This window comes from Pseudochaenichthys georgianus, chromosome 21, assembly GCF_902827115.2.
Source record: "Pseudochaenichthys georgianus chromosome 21, fPseGeo1.2, whole genome shotgun sequence".
NCBI lineage: Eukaryota > Metazoa > Chordata > Actinopteri > Perciformes > Channichthyidae > Pseudochaenichthys > Pseudochaenichthys georgianus.
Window position 1 is genome coordinate 16,379,234 of NC_047523.1, and position 21,273 is coordinate 16,400,506.

At 40.1% G+C, this 21,273-nt stretch overlaps 1 protein-coding gene across 7 annotated transcripts in view; it reads right to left on the reverse strand.

The window, feature by feature from the left end:
* The window catches only part of stxbp5l (syntaxin binding protein 5L), a 214,687-nt gene that overhangs the window by 8,408 nt on the left and 185,006 nt on the right, over positions 1 to 21,273 (reverse strand). For 2 of the 7 annotated variants that reach the window (XM_034110230.2, XM_034110229.2), the window contains exons 18-23: positions 19,018 to 19,169; positions 16,396 to 16,464; positions 15,118 to 15,183; positions 9,765 to 9,869; positions 6,358 to 6,411; positions 3,733 to 3,909 (exon numbers count right to left, since the gene is read on the reverse strand). In XM_034110230.2, the coding sequence (XP_033966121.1) occupies positions 3,733 to 3,909; positions 6,358 to 6,411; positions 9,765 to 9,869; positions 15,118 to 15,183; positions 16,396 to 16,464; positions 19,018 to 19,169 (623 nt within the window). The remainder of the gene's footprint in view (positions 1 to 3,732; positions 3,910 to 6,357; positions 6,412 to 9,764; positions 9,870 to 15,117; positions 15,184 to 16,395; positions 16,465 to 19,017; positions 19,170 to 21,273) is intronic. The other 5 variants (XM_034110232.2, XM_071207092.1, XM_034110234.2 and 2 more) reach the window with 5 other exon arrangements.

Here is a 21,273-nt window from a genome sequence, read left to right on the forward strand (position 1 = left end):
CAAACTATCGGAATTCTTCTAAAGCAGATTCAAAAGCTGTAGAGTGCTTAAAGGAAAACACAGCAACACATTTAAATATTGATATATAGTTCTGGATATTCCATTATATAAGAGGCAGATGTTTCTATCGATTGATACAGCATACATGGGTCAATGAATCTGAAACACATACAGTCTGCAGGTAATGTGTTGCGCTGGCCAAGGGAAGACAAACTGCATTATTATTATTCATTATTGTTCTAGAGCCCCGCGAGTGGTGCCTGGTTGGACGAATATCCATTATACTCACAGTATGTGTTGGAAGCAGGAGTGTGCTCAGAAAACTTCACAGCAAGTTGCTTTCTAAATTATGCAATATCATGCGTGCCGGGTTGATATTTTGGTCAGAAGTTAGTGTGTCCAGTGGGAAAGGTTTAACCCAATGCCATCCACAGGGGTTATTAGAAAGATGATTACAATGAATCAGCTATTTCTTTGGAACACAGGAGGATTTTGTAGGGTCAAATGAAATATAATGCTGCATTTGGTGTGTAGAAAATAAAACGACCAAAAACCTTTGGGCTTGAGATGACCACTGCCAATTGATTTAGGTCAGAGTTGTTCAGCACTATAAGAGTAGGAGACTGTGGAGGTTAACCCTTAAACACACCACTACATGATGCTTTAATGTCAGACAGGAGCCGCAGAGCTTTCTCTAATAGAGTTCCTTTTAACTCAGCTAGCTGAGCAACACACAGTGCTGAGTGACACATCGATTTGAATTACAATACACTAGGTTGCAATGACCTGGTGTATCTTAGGAACATGGCAATACTAACTGACCAGAACCAATGACACTAAACGCACGATTGAGATGCCAGAACAGGCTATTTTATTTTACAGTTAAGTACTCCATTAGTACTGTAAGTATGTTTAATGGCCTATCAGGTACATCAATCCCTGTCTACCTGTGTGAGATTCTCTATTTTGCTACTTCAAATATTAAGATGCTATGCTGCAAAATCCGATCTAAGTTTCATGTTAAATTACCTAAAAAGTCAGTTTAATAAATGTGTTTTAAGAGGTTTTAGAGCATTTAATCAACTGTGAAAAAAACAATTCTACTATTGTCTTCATTTATTTGCTTGGTCGAGCAGCTGCAGCCCAGGCGGTGTGCTTTAATAAAACACAGCTTGTGCTAATGAAAAACTACTTCCCTCTCGGCGCCAGGTCAGTGTTGTATAATGAGGTCGATGAAGAATGCTGTGTGAATCTAATTGCAGAATTGGTGTAAAAGGGTCAACTCTGACAACAGCACTGCACCTATGGTGTTTATTACTTAGCATAGATACTCTGCATGTGTTAAAACCCTCCAAAGACTGCACAATGTGTGTGCTGACTCAAATTGAAACTCATGTAACATGCTCTTAACTCCAACTGCCAAGATTGTGGATGAGATAGCAGGGCGGCTACAGTAACTGGGACACTTTGGGATCTGTCACTGTGTTAAAGCCTCCGAGATCAGCCTTTTGGTTAATCTGACAAATACATACTGGACCATGAGTGAGGGACCTGCACAGCCAGAGCCTACTAGAAGTGTTCTCTCCTTAGTGACACAACTTAATTTATGTATGATGCCTCAGCACAAAATCAAGGCAATGCAGTGCTGATGGTGCACCAGGTTGATAAGTCAGCAACATAATGTTGTTGATAGCGCAGCGTGGCTAAAGTTTGATCGATTGTGAAAACCTTGACTGGAGTACATGGACATTTTCTCCCAGACCATATTCTGTTTGACAATCTGCTGCTTTAAGGCGGCAAAATCATTTTTCATTTTCTAACTTTAAATTAGAGCATGTCCGTGGTGCTAAACAGCTTCTTTGCCTCTAGGGCCAATCATCTTTTCTGTCACTTTTTATAGTTTATAAGTGGTTCCGAAACCTAAGTGTCTTTGGGCGGTGTCTGCCATTTTATTTCCACCCTCAGAAAATCCTCCAGCATCATTAATCATTGTGTACATGTGAAGTTCAGCTTCTGAAAATGCCAATTGATATTTTGCAGTGGCTTATTCCACTTAAAGAAAATATCTAGTTTGGAGTGCAAGAGAGAGAAATGGAATGTTCAAAATGGCAAGAGAATGTCAGAATTCCTATTAAGATGAGAGAATGAACGTCTCATCTCTGTCTGGGGGAAGATGTTGTTTATTCAAAGTCGCCTTGCGGTGACAGACTAAGTGCCAGATTTCATACATACTGTGTGATTAGATATTGATGTAGAATCCTCACAGGGCCCATTTCTGTGTCAGTTCTGAGGTCAATAGCTTAAAATTACACCGCTGAGAGTCTCATTTTATGTTCCAACTTTTCTTCTGTTTTCGCTATCCATTGTTGTGAAGAAAGATGGATTATATCAAACAAAAAAGCTTAAGTGTAAACCACGTTTCTTCCTATTTCAAGTCTACAAGGAAGAGCCAATGTAATCTCTTTTGAAAATGAGGAAGGTGTTTTATCAAGTTAGGCTTAAATCAGATGAATGGGCAATATTTGCTATAAAAGCACAGAAACACCTCTTTGCACCACACACACACAGACATAGAAACATACATGGACCATTGAAGAAGAATAACAAAACCAACACAAATAATGGATGTTAATTGCAGTATAAAAAAGGTGTTCTCAATAACAAACAAATTAACTATAGGAGGACTGTAATAGTTTTTCTCGAATATGTAGATTTTTAGTAGGTCAGGAGGTGTGGCCACATGAGATAAACAGCAAGATTTGTACCTAAAAAACTGAACAAATGCAGAAATCTTCCCTTGGTGGGAGAAAGTTCACTGTGAGATTCATGGCTAACACATCAGCGCTGCTTTAAACGTCACATTGAAGGTCATTTTGATGCAGATGTGGAAAAACAATAGAAAAAAGGCACTGGAGGAGTAACAATGAATTGGTTAAAACACTCAATATTGCACCCACCTACAGGCCAAGGACACAGTCCACACAAGCAACATTGGTAAGGGACACAATGCAAGGGCCGTTTCTTGCATTCAAGAGAAGCTGAACCTCTGGTCCAAATGCTGAAAGGGGATGCTAATGCAAGTTGCAGAGTTCATCTCTTTAAAGAAATATCAATGTAAACAATCAAAAACCAACATGGATGGCAGGAATGTTTCATGTTCATCATGTATTCTTTTTTCAGGCTAACAATTTATTGTTCAGCTTACTCGTTATAAAAAAGTTAATCTTGTAGGGCTTTACAGTTAATTTGCACTGGTTACTGTGTGTGTAGCTGACTACTGTAGGTGGTAAGTTATGTGGCCATGCTAACAGTTACAACTTACGTAATATCGGACAGACAAATGGTTTACACAATTCCTAACAGCAGTAACTTCCTAGCTAGCTAAATGGACACTAATGGCTAAGAAATGAACACCACAAACTCCACGTATTGCGTGTACTACAGCGAAAGCCAAAGTGTCAAAAGACCTGGTGTGTTTGGTCCCTGCTAGGGAAAGATTGGGCAATCACTGTTTGTTGAAGGGCTTTAGCGAACAAAAAATAAAATGAGTATATTGAACCTGGTTGTTAAGTTTCTATGCTGCTAACTTGCATTAGCATACACTTGTCTTGTGTTAACTTTATATCAAGCTTTAATCCACTTACCCCAGGGAGGGAGGGTGGCATGCACTTGTTATGAGGGAGGGTATGTTAAAGAGGTTAAGGGACGGGAGTTGGGAAGACAAGCACACACCTTCAGTGTGGGACACAGGCAAAGAGATCTCCATGCAAGCAGCAGACTGGGCCTTGCGGAAGGGCGGTCGGCCAGGGCCTCTGCGGGTAAGCCGTGGCCCCTCGGGAACCATCGGGACACGAGGCTTCCCTGCCGAGGGCTGGGAGGTGGGGCTAGTGCAATGTCCATTGACATGATCTGTAACAACGGCAAAGCATTAGCAAACAATACAAGGAGGGAAAGAAAACATTCAAAAATATTCCTATCCAATGCCGCAATATCCATCTCCATATGTCCTTACACGTCTTCAAATAAGGGGAGAGATCGTTCTACTTATTCATAATGCAGCTTTCAATGACACGTACGGATCGCCCTCACCCTATTTGGAGTTTGGCTATCTTTTTAAAAATGCCAACTTAATATCTAATCTTTTCAGCATTATACTACTTGACCTATGAAGATGGATATGTTTGCAGTGTAAGAGGAGCAAGCCGATTGTAGGTTGTTATTAAGAAATATGCAGGTGACAGAGAAAGGTAAAGCGAGTGAGTGAAACAGGGCTGGAGAGTGGTCTGAAGTAAGTATGAGTAGGGAAGAGAAAGAGAGGCTGGGGCAATAGCTAGTAAAGGGAGCAAAATGCAAAGGCAAATCGTGAATGCAGTTTCATCTGGTCAGAACAAAAATCAAACAAAGACAGGCTTGTTTCATCTGCACTTCGCGTCTTCTTTGATTCTTTTGTATTGTTGTTCATTTTCAAGAAACTATTTATTTATTTTTAAGAATGGTAGCTGTACAACATTGTTATTACTACATGTTGATTCATGGCAAAAGGCTACAAGTATAGTTCAAGTAATAGAGCAAGAAAACAAAAATAGTCTAATGTCCGCTTCTTTAAAAAAAGACACAATCAGCCACAGATGGTGGTGACAGGAAACACTTGTTGCTTTCTGGAATTGCATCCTTGCATGGCCTCCCGTCAGGGATTGAGTTTGTTGGCGGCTTTGTCCTTAATGTACAGTGTGTGTGGGCACAATCAATAGTTTAGAGCCAAACCGTATTAATGAGACAAGGGAAAGAAAGGCAGGATTGGGAGCACTCTGCGGTTCTTTGTTGTCCGCAGTTTGGACACAAGCGCTGCCAAAACAGCCGTAATTAAACCTAATGATACCTACTGCCTCAGTACTCTTCTCACGTGTCTTCAGAAACGAGTAAATAAAACAGTGCCCTTTTCTTTAACGGCATTCTTGTGGCAGAAAACCAAATTGAAAACAGTTTAGCGTTGACAGGCCCATCTGATGAAACCCTTCCTCACAGAAATGTTCTTTTATTAAAACTCATGAAGCAAAAGGATAATTAGCATTTTGATAATTAGTAGAAACAAGGATTAATACTCTCTTGTCGATGTCTGCCCAGTGTTTGGCACAGATCACACGTCTGTCACATCGAACATGTCTCCTGTTCAGCCAGTTGATGCACAAATGATTCAATTTCAAAGTGTAGATGAAAACCCCGGGGCGCCTCCCAGTAGGCTACGCGTGCAACACTCGCCCAGTTTCACAGCAGGACAAGGTGAGGCAATGCAGAGATTGAACACTGCAGAACAGACCAATGCAGGCGCTGTGTATCTGTCTTAATGTTTTGTAACTGTGCATTTCAATAAGGCAGGCAGCACATTATTCATTTGCCTCAAAATGTTCTGCAGGAAACTGGTAACACAAAGAATGTACACACTCCCCAACAAACAGTTTACTGCACTTATCCATCAGAGTGCACACACTATTGCGCATATACACAGACACACACACTTCAGAGTCATACTCTCTGTAACACCCTGTTCTGACAAAGATCATTTGCATAACCCAAAGCTTTCCATATTGCTTTCATTTTTTCTACAAATATACATTTTAGCGCGGAACAGGTTAATCTTCTCACAATTGGATTTAGAAGTTTAGTTAATGTTCTCATTGTCAACATTGGCTGAACTAGCTATAACAAGTTTCATTTGGTGTACCTGTCAGGTAAAAGAAAGTCATTACATGAGGCAAGTCACAGGAATAATTAGGCACTGGCACATTGCGTGTTAGAGAAGCAGAAGTTGGAATAGGGGACAGCATGTGTGAAGCAGCAGTCTGCAGAAGCAGAGCGAAGGAACCTGAGATCAAGATGTGTCAGCAGAAGAGATGAAAGGGAGGAGACCCTCAGTTTCTGGAATGCAGATGATCCAGTCAAAAGACGGTTTAAGAGTTAAATGATCCAGTAACAATGACAAAGGAAGCGAGTGATCCAACCACTGTAGAGCAAGGCTGTCAATGAAGTGTAAAATCAGAAGATGGTCCAATCATGATAAAGCGATAGAAAACCTCAAATTTAAATATGGGCATGATTTACAAATCACCTTTATAAACACTTGCAAAATGTAGAGAATACAGAAGGTTTTAATCAAATCAAAATACATTAAAGGGCAACATGGACAAACACTTCAGTCCATCATGGGCTGGTAGAACAGGAGAAGAAGTGACAAGTAAACTGAAGGGAGAAAGTTTGAGTGAGAATAAAAACCATAAAAGCCTTGAAAACATGACAAAAGCAGAAACTAAATGACTCAAAGGAAATTAAGTGAAAACTGCTGGCTTTCGCCTACCGTACCAAGATCAGTCTTAAGATCTGTCGGCAGACTTAACTTTCTGCCGGGTCCCTTTACTGAAACAAAAGAATAGGAAACAAAGCACCAGTTAATCCCTTCAAATAAAAAAAATAAATGATACAAAATAAAGTAGGAGTAATCTAAGTAAAACAATGACAAACCAAGGTGCAAAACAAAAATAAAAAACCTCAAACAAAACAAAATGGAAGTCACTCAAATGAACTAAGAAACAGAACATGCAAATTGTTGCAGTTGAACACGGCAGGCATGTTTACAAAAGACATGCTCCGTTCTTGTCCCAGGCCAGTATTCCCAGCTATCTCTACAATATCTACAGTGGGTCAACTTAACTGACCTAGATATCAACATTCTGAGAATGTATTTCCTAAAACTAAATGGTAATTGTCTTGTTGGACTGCAACAAGGCAAGACAAATATATTAGATGTAATTGCTCATTAACAGCATACATCAACAATCTGAATGACTCTGCTAAAGGTCTTTACTGAACAAATAAACAGGGTGACACCACAGGGTGTCAATACAAAATCACAGTCAGACAGTGAGGATAACAAAATCACTTTTTCAAAACACATTTTGCAAGCATTTTGCAGTAAGTAAAAAACTGCAAAGGTCGAACTTGAGATGTTATGGTTCGGTTTCCCCTCAAAAAGAAGGCAATATTTCATTGTTTATTTGTGTTGAATGATTAACTTAACATGTGGGAGACAAGGGATGGTGTTTACATGACTTCTGATACAATTCATGACACCAAGGAAAACAGCATGATCATGAATTTGCATTATTTATTATTCTGACCGTTTTACAATCAAGGAATCAATGAGGATTCCTAAAAAAAAAAAAAACGTTGACTCATGGTTTCAATCCTTTCTCCATACAGTACCATAAAAAGAAGTACAGCAGAAGACATTGTACTGGAGGGAAATACTAGTTTTGTATCTACCGTAATGAAATACATGTAATTCCATTGTTAGTTTATTTTCTCTGAAGGACCATGTAGGATCAAAGGGCATTTTGAGGAACAATGCATATCCTTTATTGAGGAAAATGCAGTGTTATGGTGCTCTAACTTAATTTCTCAATCAATGAATTCCTGTTTCCATTTTTTCCCGGAGTAAGTATAGCCATTCCAATTAGGGTTGCTAATGAGATAATAGAGGAGCGTGTGTGTGTGTGTTTTCATAATAATCTGCGGTGGCCAGATGCTGCCTCCCTCAACCACATGAAACGTGCAGTGTTAGGGATACAGTAACAGAACACATCATCTCATCAGATGTTCCTCTGTTTAATAGCTCAGTGGCTGCATTAATGCTTCATGGGTGGTCTATTGTGAATATGAATAATAACTAACCAAACAATTACAGCCGTTGTTTTTGCAGCTGCTGTCCCGCCTTATACGACATGCTCACTAAACATACAGCCTAACTTTGGCCGGTTGAGCAACATTACAATAATGTACCTAAATATGGCAACATGTTCTACTTAAATGATATTTTCTATAATTCATGTGCTTTATTTCATGGTACCTTTAACTCCATATGGGTGTCTTGTTAGTATCTTATGTGACAATATAAAACACTTTACACAACACTTTATGTTAGACTAACCCCATGTGTGTACTTAGCAGTGTGTCCAATACACACATCTGTGATTAGTATTAAGCAGTGTGTTTCACCTTCAAAAGTGCTTTTATGATCCCACAGATGTCTACTGTGTTTCTACAATCGATGCCAGTGAGATCGATGCCTTTGAAGATAAAACGCTGTTAGATTAAGGGGTTAGCAAGATTAAGAATCTAGATCCATGTTAGCAGCTCTGTGAGGCGGTGCTTTGAGTGAAATGTTAATGTCAGCATACTAACATGTTAATCACAGTGACGATGCGACCGTGCTGATGTGTAGCAGGTATGACGTTTCATAATCTAAGGTGAGCTTTTCAGCATTTGACCATTTTCCATCCCAAAGCTGTCAAGATATTGAAATAAAAAAAACATCACATTTTAAACTCATGCTGTTGCTAGTTGAAACATCAGGGGAACACCAAGGTCAGTAGGGTTCATCCTATAGGGATCATGAATGTGTCACTGTAAATCACAGTCTGTGTATCACGGCAACCAATCCTATAATCTTTTGATTTATATCAGTCTGGACCAAAATGATGAACCCGACGAATCAACTTACAGACACTTCGCTATTTGTATAGGGGAGTTTATGAGACTGAATCATTGTAATGCACAAAGTGCTAAGGTCATATATGGGGGTAATGTTGGACAACAACACTGATAAACGTACAAAGCAAGCTGCAGTCATATTAGAAGGCACTGCAGCGAGCCAAATATTGGACACCATGCAGTTAGTTCGACGAGACAGCGATGAATGATAGCCAAGTTGATAATGAGATGGGTTTATCGACACACAGTAAGAGAGACTCTGACATGTAAAGTAGCATGTTGCTTTTTACGGTAAAGAAATGTAGTTCCAGTGGAGGCACAAAGATTGACGTCACAGAGAATGAATCACAAGAGTCCGAGACAATTGAGGAGGAGAGGTACCCGGTTGGAATACAACCCCTCACCCTTCCCAAGCCCGTCTGCCTTGCAGTGTATTGGCCAATGATGATTGAAGTTCAAAGCCCGCATCTGGCACGTATACAACAAACAACACAATGTCAAACCCCCTGCAGCCTGGGCAGAGAGATAATGCAACACCAGCAGTCGCACAAACGCATGGAACATTTTGACAAGGAAGTGACAGATAGTCTACTCCTAAAAACACACACTTCCTGTCAGCTTGTTTACACTGCAAGCAACTCTGTCATTGTATTGTGAACGTTTCAGGGTTAGAATGTGTTTCGTTGTATTTGAACATATTCATAGTGACTTTGTGAAAGCTATGTTTCTTATTAGTTATTTGTAAGCCCAAACTGCTAACTGCTAACTATCTAGCTAGCAAACAGGGGTTACCAGTGAAGCCTCCTCAAGAACTTGCACATTTTAATGTAGGATACATCCAACACCTATTTTCTTTAGATATTAAACCTTTGAAATCAAAATTGAAGTAACAGGGAAGCCCTGAATTGTTATAATCAATTTTGGGCCGTTTTGCACAAGCTATGGATTTCTGTTATTCATGAGGTGTTGGTCAACAAGTAAGCGTTATTTGCCCTTGACATACACTTAATATAATAGTTGTTTGGTTGTGTAAGGTATGAATGTGCCTCTGATTGTGTTGCTCACAGTGTGGAAGCAGAGTTAGCATGCAAGGTGCAACATTGAACCAACCACCTGCCAAGAAAACAAACCAATACTCCCATCGCCCCTCCCTTGTTGCATCAAAACACAAGCAGATGTTCATGAAGAGGCTGAGATCCGTGACACATCCCTCCTCTTACCATTGTCCAGCAAGTAAAAGACTGGACTGCAGTGGCTGGCTCTCAGACTGGCCACAGGCTCGGGCAGGACGCGTGGGTCATTGTGAAGGGAGGTTGGGTAATGAACTGGAATAGGAGATCCAACAGAACAGACACAGACTTTTCAGGGCAACAGGGGAGAGACATACACAGTGGGTGAACTGGGGAGAAGAGAGACTTGCAGGTAACAGGAAGGAAAACAGGTTATGAAAAGTGTTAGTTGGAAACCCACTATTCCGACAGCAATGATGCTAGAACCTTGTAAAAAGATAATCTATTACTATCACAAACCACACCAATACTACTACTGCTACTAGCTGACTACACAGGAACACTACTTTTAACATCACCACAATTACTAGTCAAGTATGTCTCTACCAAATCCATAGAGGCAGTCAGTCATCCAGGTTTATTACACACATGTCACTGTGACCCGCCTTGATGTCTCAAGGCAATTTATTTTTGAGTTCCCGACTTTCTTTTTAACATTTCAATACATGTATTTCAAACAGACAACATATAATATATCATTTCCATGTCGCTGTCAAGTACCTGATTATTGTTAAAGATAAATGTTGGTTGCAATTGTAAAAAAAATGTCAAATGACGTGCAAAATGAGGCACGTGCAATAAACACATACTTAACACATTTATTGTAAACAATACTTGTCCATTTAATTAATTTTATTAGCAAAGGTAGCAACACAATTCATGGGTTTTTACTATGTAATATAAATGGTATTGCACCAGCAGGGCTGAGTTGAATAAGCAGACCTATTTTAAGTTTTCCGAAGCCACCTTGAGATGCATGGTGACACCAGTTCAACACACTGTGTAGTTTCACCTCTTCCCTTTCTCCCCTGACAAGCCCACCTCTAAAAATATCCTGCCAGTTCAGGCAGTGCTCACTGACATCCGATCTTGTTAGTCCATCTTACAAACAGGGCCTGGTCAAGTAAGCATTGCTACAGCCACCTGTGGCATAAAGCTCCCTGTGGAAATATAACGCATGACCCAAAACCCAAAACAACAGACTTCAGGACATAAAACGGAAGACAATGGGTAGGATGTGAAGGGAGACAGCTTTCAGACAGGAGAAGGGCCAATTACTGGGCCTAATGACAAAGGGAAGATAGGAAAAGGGTCGGGTAAAACAGAGGGAACGATGTGCGAGGAGAGAGAGTCTGCTGCAGTTATTGACACATGGGGTGAATCGGGACGATAGCTGGTTTCCTTAATAAGCTGTCCACAGCCTGCACAGGGCTAAGAACAGACACAATGCACATGGCGTGCCAGGGACAGTGAGACAGCCTCTAATGGCCATGGAGAAAGGTGGACGTTAATATTCAGAAGGAAGAAATAAAATATTCGCCTATTGAGCAGAGCAAAGCTGTGTTTCCTCATTTCCAAACTTAACTTCTTTCATTTTAAATCCAAATGATTGGAATACACGCCATTTCTTTAAAAACATTCAATTTAGGTCACACTGCTATTAACAACTCCTAACATTTCCGTCTTTATTGAAACTGCACTCAGATTAATTGCTCCATAGCTGCTGCCTTTTTGTCCACTCTCCAGCAAAGAGACTCAGACACTTGATCATGCTGTGTCTTTGCTTTGTTCCATCCCTACAAGATTCTCTAATTAGCAAATGAAAGGCTTTTGAAGGGACAGGATGACCATGACCTAGTCCACATCACAATACCGAAAAACTCCCGGCAAGGATAGCAAAGAACATCTTGTCCTGGCTTTATTATTATGTTCGTATGCTCTCCTTTTGAAGCCTACTGGCAAAACTGGAGAGCACAAAGGAACAGACAAAAAGGACAGATTTTCAAAAGACAAGCTCAACAGGTGATACAACCAATTCCGTACCATGGACAGAACCTGAAAGACATTTAACAACATCATTTGTAGTGAACTAGCATTCATACCGTATGTCTTTAGAAGTTACGTTTGTCAAGTCAGGTCCAGGTTATTTGCATAGCCTGTGATTACTGCTCGTACAATTGTCCCAAAGCCATTCATAAATGCCCACTTAGCACAGTCCATCCCGAAGTGGCTACATGTTTTGAAAAAGCTACAGAAGAAGTAATACAGAAGGCTGGTTTCACGCAGCACCACTAGGTCCAATGAATTCATTACACATCGAGGTCTATTTATCCATCAATGTTCAGCTGTTCATCTGGGTTAGGATGTGATGGCATACAGCTAACAAAACAACTTAGCCGTCCTCCATTCCAGCCACATCTCATAGGTCCTTCTGGGTTAACACAATATATTATCCCTCTACTGTGTTCAAGGTCAGCCCAATGGTCATCTCCCAGTTGGTCCTCCCCAGCGAGGCTTCTAGGAGTCATCACAGTTATCGTTCCTTCCAAGGTCCTTCTGGATGCCTGGCTCTCAAGTAAAGCTCAAACAGGAAATGCTTATAATTGGGCAGACGGGATTCTACCTGTGACTCCAGGCGGATTTCCCTTGGACATTGTCTAAGGTGAATATGAGTAATTCAAAGGCTTTGACCTATGAGGCCAACATGGGCACAGTCGGACAAAGCAACATGGAGCAAAGTGAGCTCATTACCTCTAGGAACAAGGGTAGAGTTGAGGCATTGTCAGATGGAAAGTGGGAAACAGCCGCGCCTTTGGTGGCCTGAAGCCTGTCACATTATTTTTTTTCTGAAGCATATGAAGTGCCTTGGTGCTGCGACAAATCCCCAAAGCTTTTATTCTCTGTAAAACACATCAGACTAATTGAATACTTGCACACAGTGGCACTTCTCTCAGGTCCTAGCATTCACACACTACTGGGAATAAATGCAGAGATTTCTAACTGGCTAATGATGTGTTACAAAGATCACATCCACAGCTTGTTAATGAAACAAATACAGTTTACCTGTACCTCTGCTTGGATTACTGGAATAAATGTTGCTTGTTTTTTTGTAGGAGAATACCAGTACGTGGTAGTCTTTTCATAACGTTTAGAAATAAACGCTATGAAATAGTTAATAATTTCTTGAATGGTTGAACTCAAGAAACTATTCAACTTGATTTTAAATGGAATAGACTAGCATCATATAATAGCTTTTACATTTAGTGGGTTTGGTAAAGCCTAACTAAGCACTCTGAGCCCCGAGGACACAGCAGGACTGCTTGCCAGTGTCTCAAGCACAGACTTACACACTCTCTCATTTGACCTTTAAGTCTTGAATTTGCTGAGATAAAATGATTTCCCACCACAGATACAAAAGCGCCGGCAGGGAAATGTTCTAACTTCTCTCTTCCTCCATTACACTCCTGTTCTGAAGTCTTTACACTGGCTTCCTGTGTTTCAAAGAATAGATTTCAAAATACTGCTGCTGGTTTATAAAGCACTGAATGGTTTAGGCCCAAATTACATTTCTGACCTCCTGCTAAATGATGAACCATCCAGATCTCTCAGGTCTTCAGGGACTGGTCAGCTTTCTGTCCCCAGAGTCAGAACTAAACATGGAGAAGCAGCGTTTAGTTATTATGCTCCAAACATCTGGAACAGACTCCCAGAAACCTGCAGGTCCGCCACAACTCTTACTACTTTTCTTTTTGTCACTGCTTTTAATTGAACTATTCATATCTTAGACTGCACTGTAACTTTTATCCATGTATTTTTTTTTTTTATGTTTATTTTATTAGCTTTTATTTTTAATGACTGATTTTAAATGCCATTTTCTTAATGTCTTTCGTCTTTTGTAAAGCACTTTGAATTGCCTTGTGTTGCAAAGTGCTATATAAATAAACTTGCCTTGCCTTACACATCTGTTTCCTTTTTTTTGCAAGCTTTCAACTGCCACTGTATAAATGATTTCATAGTTTAATCGTCATTCATAGTGTCCAAATGTTACTCCGTACCAACAAATGATCTTCTAATCGATGACAGCTGGCTAATGCAGCTTATCTCTTGCACTCAACTTCAAACCTCCATCTATCAAACTGTTCCTGTGATCCTGAAACCCAAAACAGGTGACAAGATTATGAATAAAGCTTTTACCGCACATATTAAGGACATGTATATATCAGCCTCATCATTTCCCTCTAAACACGCAAGTCCATTTCCTCATCCTATAACATGTAATTCAAGTCAAGAACTGCACACTACACACTAACATGCCAGAACATATTTAACTGCAAGCAGTGTACAGGAGGTTTTTATAATATATTATGGATGATACAAATAAATAATTTAACCAGCAGCGAGAAGTTTTCTGACCTCAGATATTTTAAGACTTTATTCTGTAAGATATAGCCGGTTAGTGTCACATGTTTTCAGCTGCAGGTCATCACCACTGCTGCCAGCTGATGTATGGGCAATGTTTTAAGGTAAACATGTTATTGGGCCTGCTATATATTTGACTCTCTATGTCTGTAAATACAATCTCCTGGCTACTTTCTTCTATCCCTTCACAACAGTGTCAGGACTGGAGTCCAAGAGTATAAGAAGAGTTGGGAAATCAAGAACGTCAACAAAAGGATAAAGAGGAAGAGCATATGATACGTCAACTCTTTTCACTGGCTTACCTTTGTGGAATAATAAAATCAGCTGTGACCAAATGCTTCAGAAATACCACAATATAAAGCAATCAAAATGTCTGACCACCGACTTCTTTTCAAAGACAACTCTCAACTGGACGTATTTTCAGCACGCCCTGCACTTCTTTAAAATCTTGACTGAAATAGAATAGTGCAGTGTTGACATTTATTATTTTGTAAACAACCAAAAGTAAGAATCACAAAAGGCTTTCTTTGCCAAAGGTGGAAAGCATTTTTCCATTGGACTTTGGAATATTGCAGAAAATAAGCAAACACACATTTATTATACTTACAACTAAGTAAGTAAATAGCTAACTGTTACCACCTGTCATTTTTTTAAGACTCTTAATAGCTTCAGACAACCAATAATTGGGTGTTTTCGAGCATATTTAATGTCACATGAAAACCTCGGATTAGTGTCAACCATAAACCTTATCTAACCAAAAATCCATGGAAAAACCATTGACTTCAAGCCTAGGGAACCGCACAAGCTTAAATGATATCTCATTTATGGATGTAGGACTCATTTCTGAACCACTCTATATGTCCACACTCAAACCTCAAACATTGAGTTGCAATTTGCATCAGCTGCCATTCAGATCAGGTGAAGATGATCTGGTGAAGGGTGAAGTGTCCACAGGCTGCAGACTGGAGGTATATCTCGCACGCAAAGACAAAGGCATCCCAGCAAAGCTTCACAGTGCCAATCACAGAACATATTTCCATACAGGGAAGGTGCTCTCCGCAGTGTGTGTGTGTCTGCAGGTTACCTGAGGTGGGCGACTTGCTTCTCTCCATGTCAATGGACTGCTGGTTGTCAGAGAGTTCCGTAAGGCCTGTCGCCGCCAATGGCAGCCAGGAGGAAGAAAGGTAGAATGCACAAAGACTGTCAGATCACTTTGACCTCGTCACTCAGATGGGATTTCACAGAAGTTGGTTGTCAGCCACGCAGAACCAAAAAGAAAGAGCTTTCGAATTCAGTTCTTCAATGTTCTACAATCAACTAGTTCTGAATGAGCATTTGTGAAAGTCTCATTTAATGGGGATTTCATATCTCTCTTAATATGTGACGTTTGTTATTTACCCTTCCACTGTTAATATTTCTAAGGATTCTTTTTCCGGGAGCAGAGTGGCTGAAACCTGATGAAACCTGCACTACTATCTGTTCCATCTACAGTCACTTTTATTTAAAATTCCCCACCAGATTCCATAACAAATGTCACCATGACACTAATTAGGGATGTACAGTGTGTAGTGCAAATCTCATGATAAAAAGTCATATACAATCAAAATACACAACAGAACAAACACACATTTGATCAAAAACTGATCACATGCAGCAAGCACAGGCAGAAGGAGAAGTCATACCTACTTCCACTTTAAATGCACCACAAATGCGCAAATATCTAATTATTTTCCCTTTCTGTCTGACGACCAATGCCTGGTGTTTAAGCAACGTTCATTAGTGCTTCATTAACAGCCTCACTTATTCGTCACAGTTCAAAAATGTTTGATTCGTTTAATTATTTCTCTGCAGCAAGTTTCCAGCAAAACCTCCTAATGAACGTTTCCTTTAATCATTTACACTGGCTTTGAAGACCTTGAAAACATTATTTTAGTATAAAACTAAGATTTCCTCTGTAATCATCAACCAGAAGCAGACATGTTGGTTTGCCTAGGCCTAGTGGGTCATGAGGAAGGCTTTATTCACCCCATTTTGCTTCAGTTCAAATATACATCACATGGATCATATACTATTTATAACTGCCCTTACTTAAAAGACTTGAGGGAGTGGCTGTGCAAAGGACAAAACCATTGGACATGACTGGAATAGGGCCGTTCTGTTTTATAAGGCCAAATGAAGATAGGAAACAAGCACTTAGTTCCAATCATATCTTTAGTTTGTCCCTTGGCTTTCAGTCCACATCATACCTTCTTGGCCATCTCCATGTTGTTCAAGTATGTTCCCCCACAACACTGCCCCAACCCCACCTCCCCCCCCGCACACAAACACAGAGTCCCCCAGCCTTTAGTAAGGCCCGACTTACTCTGATAGGATGTACGGAACCTTTTCTTTGAATCTGAATAAAAGTTAGACAGGCCACGCATGCTAAAGTCTGTCAGGCAGGCCCACATGCCCACAGCAGCAGCAGCAGCAGTAGCAGCAGCAGCAGCAGCCACAGAGTCCCCGAAAGGGAGGGGGAGGAGAGGGAAGGAATGAGTAGTGGATGGGATGGTGGGCAGGAATAATGAGTGAAGGGTGAGTGGGGGAGGACAGGAAGGTGGGAAAGAGAAAAACAGGTGGTAAGGTTGGAAGGAAGAAAAGTAGAGGAGGAGGAAACAAGGGTGAAGAGTAAGGAAGAATGTAAGGGGAAGGTGAGGGAGGATTGATGAATGCAGTTTAGACATTTTGGGACCGAGGCAAGGGAGGGGAGGAACAGGGAAGGGAGGGGGAGAGAGAAGAACACACAGGCTTAGAGTGGAGAGAGCAAGCAGCAACCGAGTTAGTGTCAGGGGGGGGGCAGACAGGAAATACCCGCTACAGCTGATGTGATCGGTCATTTGCACAAGAGGTAGCTACTGTGCTAGCGGGGAACATAACATTACCTTTAAACAGCATTCAAATAAATCTCTTGTTGCATCAAATCATTGCTTTACATGACATGTTGTTTGTATACTTTTTAACATAAGCCTTCATTAGAGAATAAGAAACACACCAAGAATTATCAATATCATTTAATGAGATGAATAGACTAAATTTGATTGACATATATATATATATATACATACAAATATGTGTGGCAACAACAGCTAGAAATGTTGTGGAAAGGACAGCAAACTATGTTCTAAAAGTTGGTAAAAAGTTATAAAAAGTCAAGCTTAAAGACAGATTAGCAAGTGTCCTTTTGGTCTTTTAAGAATTGTCACTTTAGTGTTATATCAACTCCAGCAGAGCACAGGCTAGAAATTATAACACCACCACCTGGGGTGGAGAAAAGGGCACGCTCGCCCGTTTCTATTTTCCCTTTGGTCTCCAAATTGATTTTAAAGACCCGACACATGAAGACTTTTACAAAAGAAGTGCTGTGGCAGTCAATAAAAAGCACTTATGTAACAGCAAAACGATTTTGAGGGCCATTTCTTATTCTACGTTAATATTCCCCTTCACAAAATCCTGAATACCTGTCAAACTTTCTCAGCTACACTTCTGGGAATTATGTAATACGAGAGCTGTGTACTCTAAATTGCCTAAAGGGTCTTAGACATCTAAAATATTAAACCACTTGAGCGGCTTAGTTCTCAAATGCAGAGGTTACTGTAGGGTCAGCCAAGATCAGTAGCCTAAATAAGAGCCTTTGGAGACCATCACCAGCTAGGTTTCAGTAGCAGAGAGAAGGGAGGCAGGGGTCAGGACAACGACACCTCTGTGGCTTTAGACTACAGATCTATGCTCAAGCAAGACTAAAAACAGAAAGGACAGAGATAAACAAAGGACAACATGCATAACAATGCCAATGTGGAATGACACGCAGCCTGTTAACATGCACTTCATAGTGCAGATTTGTGACAGGCATACTGAGGTGGTGTTTTGGTCTTTGTAAGTTAATGTGTGAGAAAAAGAGAAAGAAGTAAGGTTTGACTGATACAGGTTTTTGACTGCTGATACAGATACATATCATTGATGCAACTTGTCAATGGTCTGCATTTTGTACAAATGGCCAATTTTAGCTTCCTCTGAATCATTTTGTTAAAAACATATCTGATAGAGATTTAAGCCCATTTTCCATTAACACTAAAACACGGAGGACGTTCTAAGATCCTGTATTGAAGGAAAATACTCTGAAGTATGCAGCAGCATCCAAACCTTCACTTAAGTAAAAATACTTTTGTGCTACCACTAAATACTAAGTATCAAAAGCAAACATAGTCTTGGTCTCTGTAACAATGTAATACATTCATATATTTTATAGTATTGACCAGCATAAGCAGAAGCATTATTCAAATATGTCTATGCAAGAGCAGTACAATCACCTGAATGCAAAATATTACTTGTGTAAATATAAAGTTGTGCGTTGTCTGGAAAGTGTATTCAATGTAAATTAAAAGTATCCAGCCAAATGGCCCCTTTCAGAGTTGTTTTCAATGCTGAATTTGGTAGTAGTTAAGTCTAACTACCATATATATTGCTGGCCAGTTGACATTTTCAATATATGAAACATTTATTAATTATACATTCATATGTTTACATCATTTGATAACCTCAACATGTGATCGAAATTAGTAAACCTTAGTTACCTTAACTCTTAAAAATAAGAACAATATTGAACAACTGCCATCCTTGTGTGGATCTGCCTAAGTCCTTTATCTAAGGGAAGCACATGTCTGATCAATTTGAGAGCAGAGGTATTGATTGAATTTGCACAAAATCTAAATAAAGGAAGGAAGTATAGATCAGTCGAACCTCAGAAAGATAAGAGATACAGAGGAAGAGACAGTAGGTTTAGGAAGAAGACACAGTAGTAGAGATAGAGAGAGGACAGGAGAATAGATGGTAGTCTGGATGTAGCAACAACATTATCGACACATTATCGTATGGCTGCACAGTGAGTTGTATACGTGCATGTGCGTGTGGGCAGTTGTCTATGTGTGTGGGTTTGTGTGTGTGCTACCTGAGGTGGACTGTCTGTTCCTGCGGGGGGAGCGGGTAAGGCGCTGGTAAGGGTCTGCGCCTCCATACAGATCCAGTGTGGACATACACAACAGGATGGTTTTCTGCAAGTAGTCCACCACTGCTAGGCCATTACAGTTCCCAAACGCCAAACTGGAGACACACACAGACATGTTTCATTGATACGGAGAAAGGGTGCGTCATTCAGCTGAGATGATTTTTTGAATAGTATTTCTCCAGGTTATTCCCATTGACATTAAAGGTGCTACAAGTAACACTATCAAACACTGGCAAATAAACGGTGACATGTTGGTGTAATTACTGTCTACGAAACCCTGTCTTTATCTCGAGCTGCTGTTTTTGAATATTAACACCGGATTTCCCATAAGCCCCATCACCACCTGCTACCACTGGCTGCTGTAGAGCCTCTGGTTTAACTGATCAAGAGAAACTCATTGGCAGTCAATGATTCTGTTTGTTTTCACACACTAAAGATGTTCCAGTGGATCAGACGCTGACCACAATTAGATGTTGACAACAAATGGCTCTATGGTGGTTTTTGAATCCAGTAATCATAACAAAAAAGCCAAAACATAGATGTCACTCAAATTTGCAGCTGAGCCAGTCAATCACTGCTGACCGGTATCTAAGATGGAGATGTCTGGTTCACTTTAAATCACTGTCACATGGTCAGATGGTTTAAGAGGTGACAGCCACCACAATGTCTGATAGGCTTTTTGTCATCTGGTCTATGTGAACAACAATTTCAATATCACAAACAAGATTTTGAATTTGAATACACATCACTCATATTACAGTCAAAGACCAACAATTGAAAAAGCAGCAGTGGCCAAACCCTACGCGTATCCAGCCTTTCAGTATGTGCCACTTAAACACAGCTTGAGTCTTACTACACGAAATAAAAGACATCACCGGGCAGCGCGACATTCCTTGATAAAAGCTAAAGGCTGAAAACAATGCCAATAAAGAAAAAACTCCTTTTATAGGCCATGTTCTGTGTTACTGTTACAACTTCACATTATTTAAAGTGGACCTATCATGCTATATTTGAAAAATATATTGTCGGGCCATACCTATATAAAACTGTCTGTTTTTTTGTTTTTTTAAATACCAAACAGATCATGCATTTTAGCCATGCCTCATACTGCTCAAACCCCTCTTTTGTAGCCCTGTTAGAGAAACGCAGATTTTGGGTCCTTAGCTTGAAAAAAATAAAGAGGAGGCGGAGCTAATGCCTGATCAGAATTCTACCGGAGATAAAGTTAAATTTGGTTGTGATAAAACACCATTCTGTTTAAACCACGTCAAGGATTATTTCTGAAATAGTATGGAGCTCAAATGCTTTTTCTCTCTTAAGGTGAGTTCTTTCTTTATTTCCTGCTTTTTAAACACATGTGCTCTCTAGGACAGGTTAGCTCTGAGTGTTAGCGAGGCTTGCTAATGTAAACAAAGACGTCCAAAACACGTCAGGCATTGTTTCTGATAGTAACTTTCTGTGGGTCCGTCGACGTCACCACGGATGGACGCGTCAGTTCGGCAGCAAATCTGTATCCGCTCGTTGTACACTTGTTTAGATTTGGGCACGGAGGAAAAGAGAGAGGGTTTTATTTTCTGACGCTGCGTGAGTTCCCCGACGCACCGGGGACACATATTTATGTATAAAAGACATCACAAAGTGGATTTTGCATAATAGGTCCCCTTTAATGTCAGAATGTTAGTCAGTCAGTCAAATGCAAACAGAAGGCTTAACCCAGTAAACATAAGCAATTATTTTTCTTTAAACATAAGCTGTCGGCTATCAAGCAGTGATCTGTTCAGATGACGTCCAATCCAACGGGATGCCATAAATAAACTACACAGAATCACACTACACACCTACGCCATGATTACATTCAGGCAAACTTTAGAATGCAACCTCTTTGGACAATTTATATACTTATTGAAAACAAGCTACACAATGTAATACCTTGGAAAATTCCGTTTAATACTTTTTAATACTTTTTGATAGTCTTCATTTTCGCTAAATTGATTTATCAACTTTTAATACTTGTTAAGACCCCGCGGATACCCTGAGAAAAAACAAAACAAATGAAACAAGAAAACCAAATCAATTCCCACAATCTATTCAAGCTGTGAGTAGCTTTAGAGGACAGAGGGAAATACTGCCCTTCCTTGAACCATATAGATCTTTTTTGAAAGAGCTGTGATTTTAATGGTTTCTGCCAACGGAACTTCC